The sequence below is a fragment of the Epinephelus moara genome, chromosome 7 (genome assembly GCF_006386435.1).
Source record: "Epinephelus moara isolate mb chromosome 7, YSFRI_EMoa_1.0, whole genome shotgun sequence".
In the NCBI taxonomy this organism is placed as follows: Eukaryota; Metazoa; Chordata; class Actinopteri; order Perciformes; family Serranidae; genus Epinephelus; species Epinephelus moara.
This window is the reverse complement of record NC_065512.1, coordinates 19,255,762-19,269,515: the sequence shown is the minus strand read 5'-3', so window position 1 is coordinate 19,269,515 and position 13,754 is coordinate 19,255,762. Positions and strand designations below refer to the sequence as shown.

Below are 13,754 nucleotides of genomic sequence, written 5' to 3'. Positions count from 1 at the left end.
TCCTAACTTAGCCAATTTGTCCGAATCACAAGGAAGTTAGGGCAGATTTTGCCCTGCAGAGTCCAGAGGTGACACATCTTGACCCCTTACTGGCTTACAGTAGTTATGCTCTTATATTGTTTGGCACCAAAGTTACAGAAACTACATTTCTTGGGTGACACTTATCAGGTGAGTAATCATGGTAATCAAATGCAGGTGGGACCCTCTTCTCAAGACAGCCTCAAAATCAGGGGCCGCATTGATAGAGTTGCTCCTATTGAGAAAATTGACGAAAGAAAATCCTTAGAATAATGACATCTTCTAAGAATTTCTCCTTAAAGTTAAGACTAGGTCCTGGTAAAGATAGAAGTTATTCATAAAGCATCTTAGCCCTAAAGGTGAAAAACTGTTAGGAGTAGAGAGGAGGGCTTTTAAGAGGCTTGGGAGTTTCTTAAGCAGAGGAGAAAATGGTGGAAACACACAGAGATAGGAGAAATATTCTCCAAACAATGAATGACAGTGGGGAAATGAAATGCCACAGATTAGATCATGCAGGAAAAATATTTGTGGTCGATCTCATTAGGGATACACACACATTTCCCGCCCAGTGCAATAAAACTATGACGCCAGAAACAAAATGATCACAACACTAAGATATTTGGAAAACTGGAGAAAATGCAACAGTGATGACTTGGGTCTGTTTTAATCTCTCATCAGCAGAGTGATCACACCAACAATGACAACACTTTCACATTCAGCAGTTCATTTGATTTCCACTGGGTATCCACACCTTGCAGGCTCACAAAGGGGGTGTGTCTCTGACAACCAATCACATCTGTTTAAAGAATGCATCATACCTAGCAATGGGGTCAACCACACCTCCGCAGTAAGGTAAAAGTTTCTGCACATCCTTGCTCAGAGTTGCTCTGAGAACTTTCCTAAATCACTCCTAAGCTAGGACTCCTCACTAAAATGGTTAGGCTAAGTTCGGAGCTCTCTGGGAGTACTCTCAGAATGTTTGTGAATGCAGCCCCAGGTATTGAAGCAGGCACCACCTTAAGGCTGTTATTACTTCAGGAGATACTTTGCTTTAGTAGTGTATACTCAGCGTATTCCCAAAACAAAATTACAACAAAACAGCTGCCATACACTGAACTTGGCGATCTTGAGTTCGAGGGCACTTACCACATTCCTGATTGTGGTCATCCAGCCTCGCAGGTGTTTAATGGTTTAGGTGACACCTGATAATGTTTTAGTAAAAATCACTAAGATAGTTCTCGAATATTTCTTTTATTATTATCCACTTCATGCATCTACTTGTTCTTCCTTTTTGAAAAATCCAGACAATGAATATGCAGATTTCAGAAGTTAAAGTGCTGGACACAAAATGTCTGCTTCACAGAAAAGTCAATTTTATAGAGCTCTAGAGCAACTAGAGCTGGAGCTCACTGTGAGCACAGGTTCTCTGTTTACTAATGAATTTATGATCAGTGAGAAATATCTCAGATTGTTTACATATGCTGATGAAATGGTATTAGTTGGTCTTTAATAGCAAACAGATCCATCAGGTGTAGTTGCCCACCTGGCCCACACTACGGCCCTTCAAACATGGTGTCGCATCAGCAAATTAGAGATTAATGTGGCCAAGACTAAAGAATTGATGTACCCAACGATGGTTGAGAGTGTTTTACCTTTTCATCTTTCTGTCTGGTATGGTCACCTTACCTCTACATCCAAGAATAAACTCTCTAGGATTGTGACAATAGCAAGTTTAATAGTTGGCAAGCCACAGAAGCCCTTGACCCAGCTCTTTACAGGAAGGACAAGGAAGAAAGCGATCTATCTTTGCCATCTTGGCAGATAGCTCCCACCCTCTCTTTAGCCAGTTGGAGCTCTTCAGCTCCGGGAGGCACTATAGAGTCCAACCAAAGGCAACCAAAAATGTATTTAAGAAGTCCCTCATCCCAAGTGCAATTGGTATCCTTGACTCAACAAAGTGACTGATGAGTTTTGAACCACAGACAGACAATGAGCTGATCTAATGTGTTAAAGTGTTTGGTCTTTTAAGGTGAGCACAGAGAAGCTTTCCCCCTTCAGCAGATGAATGTGATCTTCTGTTGTCAAACTCTGCACATATTCGGCAAAGCAAAGCTCAAACATCCAAGTGACAATAAAACACATTTTTATACAGAGGGTCTTTAACTTCGATTCACAGGAAACATGCACCAACTTCCTGCTTCTAACAGGTCAACATCTCTCCTAAAGGACGACCTCTTGTGGGCTGCAGCTGAAAACACTCGTTTGATTGCACTTGAAGAGTATTGTACCTCCATGCTGCCTCTCTCTCTGGTGCTGGGAACCACAATGGCCAGGCTCGTATGAGGGAGCTGCCCCTGTCACTACAGCACCCTCAGCAGCAGCAGCGGCAGCAGCGGCGGAGGCGACGGCGTCACCGAAACACTGACACCGAGGCGCAAGCGGAGGAATATGACACACATCTGAGAAAAGAAAGGTAAGTGAATGAACTGATCATCGCAATGCTGCGTTCATTACACCGTGTATACCCTTGCCAGAAGCCTGAGACACAACCCCTCGCAGGAATTACTGATGAAGTTCAATGCTGCCGTCGTGGAAAAATGGTTTCCTCCTCATCAGACAGATGTAGCCTTTAGTCCTCCTCACCTATATTTATGTGGGGCTGATATTGGAGTTTATATTTATAAACTGCCTCAGTGTCTGTTATGTGTGGACAAATATATAGAATCATAATAATGCATGCATTATTTGAGGTGATAGCAGCTTAGTGTGGTTAATGGTGATCAGGATGCGACTGAAACCAGATCTATTGTAACCGAAACTGCAGCTGTGTAACAGAGAAGTAACATCACATCCCATAGCTCCTCTCTCTCACACCCAGGAGCCTATAAAATAAAGGGCGTATTGGATGCAGCAGGGTGATGGTGTGTATCGCCATCATCAGCAGCTGTCTGGAGAGCGCGCATAGGGCACAGCTGGATGAGGTGTTACTATGACTGCTTCACGTGCCTCCTCTGACACTGTCCTCCTCACTAAGAGTCATGATGCTGCAGTGAAACTGTGCAGCCCTATTTATTATTGATCAGAGCTGATAGGTCCTGTGCAGAGAGGTGTAAAGATAAAGACACTGGTAGGTATGGGAACCCCTTGTATAAATGAGTCATCCCCCCTGGAAGCTATTCTCGCCACGGATGATCAAAAGAGAGTCCCAGCAATGCTTTTTGTCATTGTTCTCCTTTTAAAGCATGTTTTTCTGGCTGGCAGGGCAGAGTGCCACAAGAGCGGTGGAAAGTGGAGCTACCTTTAGGCTACGGAGGAGCATTAGGATCCTGCAAAGCTTGGATAGCACGCTGTAATGCATGATGCACTGTAGGGTAGTGTACTGTAGTGTATTTACAGGCATAAAAGCAGTGCTCTTAAAGTAGGAATGCACCGAGGTATATCTCTCACCACCTCGCTCCCTCTCCCTGTACTGTACTTTTATTTAGTTCCACATGAGCGGATCAGGGGGGACTAAGTTTGCATTCCAGAGAACTGTGTCAGGTCTTAACTTTCTCCTTTTACTGCGGGGTGTGTGTGCGTGTGTGTGTGTGTGTAAGAACAGCAGGGTGGGAGTGGCTGAGACTCTTTCCAGTCACTCAAAGGTCACAGGTTTGCTCTCTGAACATATCTGACAAATACCTTTGTGCCAAGAATCAGATGTCACAGCAAACAATGAAAGGAAAATACACAGGAAGCGAGCTCCTAATGAGGTCCGCTAAACAACAAAACATGACATTTCCATGAGATTTTCATCTCTCTGCATCTTCGGCTCCATTCATGAGATTTTAGTCAGTTAACAGGGATGTTTTAATATGTTAATCAGCAGCTGCTCCCCTGGGTTATCTGGAGTCCATGGAGGGATTGGAGATTGTTATCACTATAAATAACACTGGCACACAGTGTGTTTGATGTCAAAGAGGTCTTATGCAGCTTACTGGACTGTGTTACTCACGTGTGTGTGTGTGTTTGTGATTTATTTGCCACTTTCAAAGAATATTTCTTATCACACTAAAATAATAATAATAATATAATATAAGACCATCTTAACCAAGACCAGAAATGTATTGAGACTGACAAGACCAAGACTTTGAGGGGTTAAGACGAAGTCAAGAACAGACTAGTGCGAGTCCCACACTGCATGACACACTTACGATAAAATGTGAAACATGTAAACCAGAGGCACTTCTCAAATTGATCTGAAAGATCCACAATGAAGATTCCTCTTTATTCATGTCTTTTATTGGGACATATGTGTAAATATAACACTACCATGAAGAATAAGATAATCAAATAGCATTGCAAAGGTGATTTTATGTCCTTTATTTTCTATGAGCAAAGAAATATGAACACTAAGGAGCTGAAATTAACTCAACCATCTTTATTCAACACACCAGGCAATTTAGTGATATCCCCGCAGTTGTGGTAAAGTCTGCTTTCTCTGACAATGAAACAAGACCAAGTAAAAATGTGGTTGAGATGACGACTCCGAGACAAGGCCAAGATCTTAAAAAAGTGGTCTAATGTCCAGTTTCAAAACCAAGAGTGATCTCAGTTACTACAGCACTGCTATTTGTGGGTTTTCAAAGTCTCTTGTGATAGTAAGTTGATCATCGTTGGCATTTGAACTGTTGTTTGGATGATACAAGTCATTTTAGGATGTTGCCTTGGGCTCTGGAAAACTGTGTCACTATAAATAACAGGGCATAGACCAAACAGATAATCAGTCACTAAAGAAAATAATCAGCAGATGAATCGGAAATGGAAATAATCATTAGTCGTGGCCCTAGAGTAATATCCGCTGTATATGTCGTAGATGAGGTTTTGTAGTTTGTAGATTGCTTTGAAAAAGGGAAATAAACTAACACAGCAGACTGCCAGCTGCTGCATCTGGCAGATTATGGCATAATGCCACCAGGGCAGGGCGCACATGAAGGAAGGAAGGCACAGGGGCTAATGGGTGTGAGGGAGGGCACAGATGCCATGGTAACCAGGCCTCAGCATGTGCTGTAGATGAGCTACGAGACTGATCCGTGCCATTTAGGGTGCCAGCACTGCATCGGGCACTTCAACGGAATCTCATATTCCACACCTATTTTCTCTGCCCAGATTGGAGGCCAAAGTCTTTGCAGCCAAGGACATGGAGCTAAAATCCCACATTCTTATCTTATGATTAATTGATGAGTTGAGTCAGCGGGGGGGGAAATGCTGCAAAGAACCAAACCTATCGGATTCTACAGCTCTCCCCATGGACTCCCACACATATTTGCTGCGATGGTGCCGTCTTGTTATATTCTCCTTTTTGGATAAAGCAAAAAAAAATCCATGATACTATCCATGGGTGTAGTTACAGTAGCTCCCACTGTGCCACAGCCTCCATCCACTAAACAAACACGTTAATGAGTGTTTGTTTTACATTAGTGTCACTTTCTGCCCTTGTGAATCTCTTCCTGGTGCAGCCAACCAGAACGGTCTACTGTGAGGCTATTACGCCTCACTAGAGAACCCATTTTCCACGCAGAGTCCCTCACAGGGGACTACCGCATTTTTTTGGATGGACCGACTCAAAATAAGCGTGCAGCCGCTCATCTCAGATGCACCTTGTTATGCTTTATTCATAGTTATCCGTTGGTTTGTAACTGATAGTTTTTCTTACCCCGTGGCTGCGATTTTCCACATGGCCTGGTTCACTATGCCTCTTCATGCTCGCCTCGTGGATGAGTGGCTTCTCAGAGGAATCATCTTGGCCCACATACCACTGCCACGCGTTCAGAGATCAGCACTCAGGGGGTTAACAGCTTTTATTCAAATCATTGGCTTATTCATTTAACCGTACTGGCGCTGGATGTGGTGAGAAGCCATTGTTTGCTCTTTGTGCCCTCTCACTGTGCCACCCCCCACACTCACCCTCTCATACACAAATTTACTCTCAGCGGGAGTGATTGATTATTGCTGCTAGACGGGGCCTCCTGCTCCTGCCTCCGGTGTTGCCAAGGCAACAGTGGACGCTCCAGATGTGGGGTAGAGATGAGAGATATGACTTTCTCTCTGTCAAAACTCTGGTTTGTGTTTAAAAATTGATGCTGCAACATCAGCTTTGATGCTGCGAGTGGAGTGCACCAGTATGTTCGAGTACAATATTTATTGAAGCCCTGTGTATATGTACAACCCTGCCTCGTTCAGCATATGTTCCCCTGCTCTCAATAGCATACATGGCTGTATCAGTGGAGACTGATGTCCTATGCATTTTGTCACCACGCCATCATTTGCAAATTCTAGCTCCTGTCTGACACATGTGATCCCACAGACAGACAGTGGTGATGTTATTACATCATTTATATGCATTGTATGACACTCCTTAATGGAAAATCTGTGGTTTCTCATATGCGCTGTCCACAAGTCTCATGATGGGTAATGGAAGGAGAGAAAAACATTCAGCCCTGTCTGCATCATCTTAATGGAAATCAGCTACATTGTGTCTTCCTCTAAACATCGTTTTCAGAGCATGATCTCAACGCCACTGCGAGGATTCACATCCTAATATGCTGATTGGACTATTTCACTGTTTATATGCACCATTGGCTCCAGAGATAACAAATAGCCTGTAAATGACAGGAGAAGAAGGAGAGTAATTCAAGTTAGTAAGATGAGACTGGGTTGTGGATGTTGATTGGCAGGCGGTTGTCAGGACAACAGCTGGGAGACAGACAGAGTGTAGATTGAGGTCTAAATGAACGGTCATGCATGGTGAAGCCCTGAGACGTCCCTGTGCATTACACAGCATACATTAGGGCCCAGAGAGTGAGTCTGGTAGATTCAGGGTGCTTTTTATTATGCTTACATGTCTCCTCACTTCCCTCATCCATGTCTCATCCTCACATCTTGGCTCCTTCCAGCAAGGATGTGACAGAGAGATGTGAAGAACAGAGGTGTGGGATACACCAGTGTAAGCTCCTCTCTCCGAACTCCTCGTCTCCTCGAGATGCATTTAAGGGATTGAAAGATGTTTGGCAGAGGGAGGACGATTTCTGGGTCACGGGAGGAGAGAGAGCTCAAGGAAGCATAAGTTAGTACAATGAAAATCACCCTCAGTCTGATCTTCATCATACATTGTGTACATTGGGTATTTTCTAAGTGGACTGCAGTATTTCTTATTTGGCTTGAGCACTTTCTATAAGATGCTATGTTTACTTGTCATTCTGCTCTCAATATTGTTTCAATTATCACATTTGGAGCGCATACCTTATCATATCTTCTAGGAGATTGCTGCAGGGATGTTGTTCTTTCTGTGAGCTGATGCAGAAGTTTGTTTCACCCTGGTTCCCTCGTCAAAAAGCTTATGGAATTTTTTCATTGGATTTTGGATTATTGCAGAAAATAAGCTCTGCTGCAAACAAACGTTTGTGATACTTGCATTTGTTCAGCAAGATAATCTTCACAAATGAACATCACTGTTGTGATTTTTATAGCATAAATGTACCAGAAGTAAAAAGCTAACGTCAGGCTACAAACTAACTACACCACAGTCGCATGACTTCACCGTCACCTCCACAACTAGGCAGGGAAGCCATGATCGGCGTGATGATGTTCTGTAGTCTCATTTAGCCACTTTCTTGAGACACCTAAAAGCTTCAAAATTCATGAGTGGGGTATTTACTGATGCATTTCATGCCATAGTACAAAACAAAATCTCTGAAGCTTGTGTTAACCACAGACCTTATTTCAGGCATCTAACAAAAAACCCATTGACTTCAAGACAACAGAGCTAAAAGTGCAAAAATGCTAACTCATTTACAGGTTTCAGGACTCATTCTTGGAGCATTCTATAGTGCTAGTTGAAACTGGTTGCACTGGCCTCTGTTTTCTCCAAGTGGTTAACTCCGGTGCTGACAAATGAAGCATCGAAATGCTTCATTTGAAACACCAAAATCCCCAAAACTGCAGTTCCTCCAATGGCCACTTGAGGCTGGCTCCAAGAGCGAGTCAATCCCCGCAGACCCCTTAAAATGCCCAACTTTACAGCAGATAAAAACATGTTGACAGCTTGGTACAAAAACTGTTTAGGTCTCTAAAGTTAATTTCCACATTCATGACAACTGTACAGGGTGTTACTTTTTATATAAGTCACCGATTTGGCCAAATATGGTCTCCTCGGTTCACCTTTGGCTCCAAACTTTCAAGATGGCAGCCAAAATGCCAAACACAAGGCTTTAAAATGGTAGTCCACAAACAAATGGGTGACTTAATGATACAGTCTGTGGTTCCCTCCCTGAAGCTCCTGCAGCATGTCTGTAGGACTCTGATGTAATTGTTTACTTAATCTATATTTACCCAGGAAGTCTCCTGAGATGCATTATTTTTTTTTACAAGAGAGAGACCAGGACAGAATGACATCATTAAGACACAGTCACATAAAACACACACACACATACATAATTGATTTAAGAGGCTTAAAGGAGAGAGCTTGACTATTTAAAACAATGACTTCATGAAACGTGTGAATGTGGCATTTGATTGTGTGGTTTAACGGCAGTGTTTCCAAATAAAGTTTGTCTTATAAATTATTCCAAGCCCAGTGTGCAGAGGACAAAAAACATTATCCATCCAGCTGTTAGAGGCAGAAAAGGGCATTTTACAGAGGAATAGACTGTCCATACCCTTGTGATGGATAATCTTGTGTATCTGTCTGCCCTGTCTGTGCTGAAGTACAGATAATGAAAATAGATGATGACTATAATATTTTGAGTACTGATCATTCTGCTCTCTCACTCTGTGCAGATATATATTGCCAGACGAATGTATCTGATGCATTATCTGTTAGACATTGCAAGTTTTCTCACCCTCTGTCTCTCTATCTCTCAGGTCAATGTGGCTACTAAAGCAACTCTCTGGGGTAGTTGTCAGTCGTAGTGGATTCCTGAGCCTCGTCTCTATAGCAACCCATTCCTCCTCCTGAGTACTGCTGCCAACTTACCCTCTCTGCCACACGACGAATCTCTCCTCATCCCCCTGGCCAATCGCCGGCTCTGAACTGCGTTGGAATGGACACCGAGTCGACCCACTCAGGCTACTCCTATCACTCCAGCCGCTCGGGCAGATCAAACCGACATGGGTATGCTTCCCGTCTGTTTGCCTTTCCATCTGACTGTACGCCTCTCCACTGTAGCTGTCTATTTCTCCCCTCCCATGGCATTGATTACTGCTAGATCACTCGCTGCATCTCTCCCAGCACCTTTTGCTATATAATGACTTCAGTGTACACTGAGTTTGTTGTGTTTGTATCTAGTTTGAGCTGGCCACGTGCTGGTTGTAGCCAAATACATCAGACGAGAGACTATGAGAGAGACAGAGTAGAGAACAAGATAGAGATTGAGACAGACAGAGCTTGTGGATTAGGGTCGTCACAGCTGAGTGGCTCTAACCTATTTCAGTGATTCACTCAGTCTATCCTGCAAATGAGTCTTTTGATTCCCGTCCTGTCCACTCCTCAATATTCTTTTCCCTCCCTTTCAACCAGCTTTTTGCCAAGTAGGCCTGCAACTAGCAATATCTTTCATTATCGAATAATCTGCCTGTTATTGTCTCTATGTGTTGAATAATCATTTGGCCTATAAAGTGTCCCCAGAGTCAACTGTGACATATTCAGATGTCTTAATCTGGCAGAGAAATAATCCAAAATCCAAAGATATTCAGTATACCAATGCCGTACATTTTGGAGGGGACACAAGGGACACGCTCCCCTCCATATGTAGAACATGTGCATTTGTGCCCACCCAGTAAAAACCTGATAAAAGCAGAGGACTTTTATTTCAACAAATTCCTAGAACACGACTCATTGATGCTACAGTGCCTCCAGTAGAGTATGTGGTGGCAGTGCTACCTCCAAAGCAATGGTTTCAATTTGCCATAAAACAGACAGAAGATGAAGCAACTATGCACAGTTGAAGCAGGAAGTATACCATGACATTTCCGCCATTAACTGATGCAGAAAATACACAAACTGGCGCATAGAAATTCAACAGAATGCAGAAAATTAAGTGTTTGATGGTGAAAATTTCTTGGGGGAGGACTCCCAGACCCCCCACTTAATATTTGTCCCCCCAAATGCTGAAAGAAACCTGTGTCCCTGCAGTTTAGAATAATAAAAGACAAAGAAAAGCAGCAAATTTTTAAGAAATTTTAAGAATCTAAAACCCAAGAATGTTTGCTCCTAAATGATTTTTTAAGATATTTTTATGGACATTTTTTGCCTTTAATTGATAGGACAGTGAAGTGTGAAGGGGAGAGAGAGAGGGAGTGACATGCAGCAAAGGGCCACAGGCTGGAGTCGAACCTGGGCCACTGCGGCAACAGCCTTGTACATGGGGCGCCTGCTCTACCACTAAGCCACTGATGCCCTGCTCCTAAATGATTTAAATGAAAAAATATTATCATAATTGTTTCCCATTAATTTTCTGTCAATTGAGTTATTGTTTCAGAAAATTTAAGAGCTGATATTTTGATTCTCTGATCATTTATCAAGCAAAAATGCAGAACATTTGCTGGCTCCAGCTCTTCAAATATGGACATTTTCAGATCTTAAATATCCAGTTTTCTTTTACATATATGAGTAATGAACTAAGTAAACAGAACATTTACTTGGGCTTTAAAGAGTTTCCAACATTTCATAGACAAAACAATTAAGAAAATCATCTACATATTAATCAATAGCACATTTTTCTGCATGAGAATATGTTTTATGTGTCTATATTACTTTTGTGCTATTGTTTGTGTTCACTGTGTGTTTCTTCACCTTCAGGGATCGAAGTCGTGAGCGGCACAAGGCCAGCAGCAGCAAAGACAGCAGTCGCTCTGAGAGGTCCGTGGTCATTAACCCCCCTGACACGCCCTCCCAGGACTCCCCCGTTCACAATGGAGAGCCGCTGCCAGGCGAGCCCACGCCAGCAGCGGATCAGGGAGATGAGGCCCAGGTATTTTTCCATGGCAGTGTACAGGAAACTGTTCACGCGACAAAAATGGGATGTCTAAACTGTGAAGGAATGCAGGCTGGGTTTTTTCTTTTTTTTTTTTTTATAGAGAAGTCATTTAACTTTTAGAATAAATCAGAAGGCCCAGTAATCCAGCTACAGCATGAACTCGGTACCATGACCTTATAAACTCGTCCTCACAGCAGCTGGCTGCCCATCGCCACAGTGCCTGACACATAATAACAATGGTGACAAGGGATCAAATAGGTCAGAGGATTAGTATCCCTCTTGTAGGCCCAGGCGGATTTGTACGGACAGCGCTGTGTTACAGCGTGAGTGTGTGTGTGTGTCTGTGTGATACTGGGTATAACTGTCATGCCTGGTCGCTTTGAAAGCAGAGCAAATTGGTACCAGGCATTCCATAAAGCTGATTTTGCTGAGCTCTGCAAGCAAAATAGGTTTTTAAGTAGACACAGGGAAGCACAATGCTGTATTGCAGCTCAAAGGCAGAATGGATACTTAGCTAAGTCAATGCTGCAGGGATTAAAGATGCACTCTCATCGTGATCATTATTTAAAGTAGTTTGACAAATACATTTATTCGAGATAGATGAGAGGATCAATTATAGTCTCATGTCTGTCTGCTATTATAGCCAACAGTTGGTTATCTTAGCTTAGCACAAAGACTGGAAACCAACCTGACTCTGTCCAAAGGTTTAAAGAAATCCTCATACCAGCCCCTCCAAAATCCACTATTTAACATGTCATATCTCATTTTAATCTGTACAAAAACCAAAGTGGAAAAACCAGTGTGTTGTTTTATGGGGCGTTGTGTGCCAGACTGTTTCCTTTTTTACCCAGAGCAGGACTTCCTGGAGTCCTGTTGCCACGGTGGGATTTTGAAATACAGCCCCACATAAAACAGCAACTTGTTGGGTTAACATTTTGGGTTTGTGCTTATCAAACAAACAAGATATTACATGTTAATCAGTGAGCTTTCAAGGTGCTGGTAGTCATTTTTCTTTAGCTTTTGGACAAAGCCCAGCAAACTGTTTCCACTTTTTATGCTAAGCTAATTGTCTCCGGGCCCCAGCTTCATATTTAGCAGACAGATATGAGACTGGTGTCGATCTTCTTGTCTAAGTAAGAAGAAACTATTTTGCAAGACAGGAAATGAGCGCATTTCCCATAAACTGTATAATAGATGGACAATATGACAACTCCCTAAAAATAAAAATGAAGCCAAAATATCTTGATTGCCCCCTGCTGGCTGGCTGCAGTAAAGGTCAGAAACCCCGCCCCCTTCATGTTAGCGGATGGAACATAGTAAAGTACGCATCAAGTTAATTTGTCCTAAAGATGGGTTCGGACATTTTAGGTTCTAGGTTCATATCAAACTGTTGTAAGTTTAAATTTTCATTTTTCTTGTACATTTGGTTTTAATTAGCTATTAGATGCCGAAAGAGGGGGTGTGACATCATGATTGACTACTATGTGTGCCATTCAGTATGCTTGCAATCAGTGGTGCTAGGTCGCAAAAGGTGTATAGGCGAGAATTTGAAACCAATTCGATCTCTACTGCTCAGACTTCAAATGACGTTACCAGCGTATGATGGCAACAGCCGTGTCCAGGATATTTTGGCTTCATTATTATACAGTCTATGGTATTTCCCAAAATATCAGACTATTCCTGTCAGTGCAGATGGGCAGCAATGAAAGTTAAAGAAAGCTGGGCGAGAAGCACAAAGACGACCACAGGAGGGGAAAAAAGACTTATATTCAGTATATTGCTCTTTAGAGAGAACTCTGCCTTGGGCTGTCTTTACATGCTCTCTGACCTACTTGATATCTATAGTAAATAGAGAGCATTTTGTAATTGTGTATGTACTGAGGGTTTGTGTGTACAAGCAAAATGTGGAGTGGCAGAATCCTGTCTGCAAAACATGCACCATAGAGTATTTTTTTAATGTGATTAGGATACGATCATGTCCTCAGCCAGACTTCCTGACAGTTTCTCAGAGGTCTGACCTATTTTGCCGTCTCTACTCAGCATCCCCTTCTGGCTGGGCAGCCACATTCCACGATGTCATGTGATTGTCAGCTTGTTGCTTACATCCATTGTCCGCAGTGTAAGGTAATCTGCCATTGTAGTCCGTTATCGCCCTCCAGACAAATGCGTCCAAATGGCACAACACCACCACTGTCAGTACCACCGAAGTCCAGCTTTTTTGGAGCAGCTCTGCTAGACGGCGGAGCGAACACTGTAACACTAACAGGCTCCAGAGCAGAGAGACATTCTCAGAGACACAGATTAGCCTTAGCATCCAGCCAAACGCCACTTTGAGGAAAGCTGATATGAATAATCCTCCATGTTTACACGCATGCCTATGACATAAGGATACGGTCTTGGACCACAGCTACTCTGTGTGTGTGTGTGTGTGTGTGTGTGTGTGTGTGAGTGAGTCATAGAGAGAACGCCAAGTCTGTTACTGAGACTGTCCATGCTGCTTTGTGAGACATGTGACTTTGTGCCAGAAGGCAGTGGCTTCAATTCACAATGTTAGCTCTAGCAACACTAAAGCGTATGGGGAGAAGCACATACTCTTGTTTGGTGTCTCACACTTCTGTGCCCTTTTCATTGAATAGATATACACACAGCTTTTTATGTAATGTAAAAACAAACATCACAATTGGAGTAAATTGTAGGAAACCTGCCAGGCCTTTTAAACTAATG

At 42.8% G+C, this 13,754-nt stretch overlaps 1 protein-coding gene across 1 annotated transcript in view; it reads left to right on the top strand.

The window, feature by feature from the left end:
- The first annotated feature begins 2,293 nt into the window (after positions 1-2,293).
- Positions 2,294-13,754, top strand: part of LOC126393093 (vang-like protein 1) — a 29,460-nt gene continuing 17,999 nt past the window's right edge. Inside the window, exons 1-3 of the mRNA XM_050048955.1 lie at positions 2,294-2,491; positions 8,917-9,166; positions 10,853-11,024. Of these exons, the coding sequence (XP_049904912.1) occupies positions 9,096-9,166; positions 10,853-11,024 (243 nt within the window). The 5' untranslated portion in view covers positions 2,294-2,491; positions 8,917-9,095. The remainder of the gene's footprint in view (positions 2,492-8,916; positions 9,167-10,852; positions 11,025-13,754) is intronic.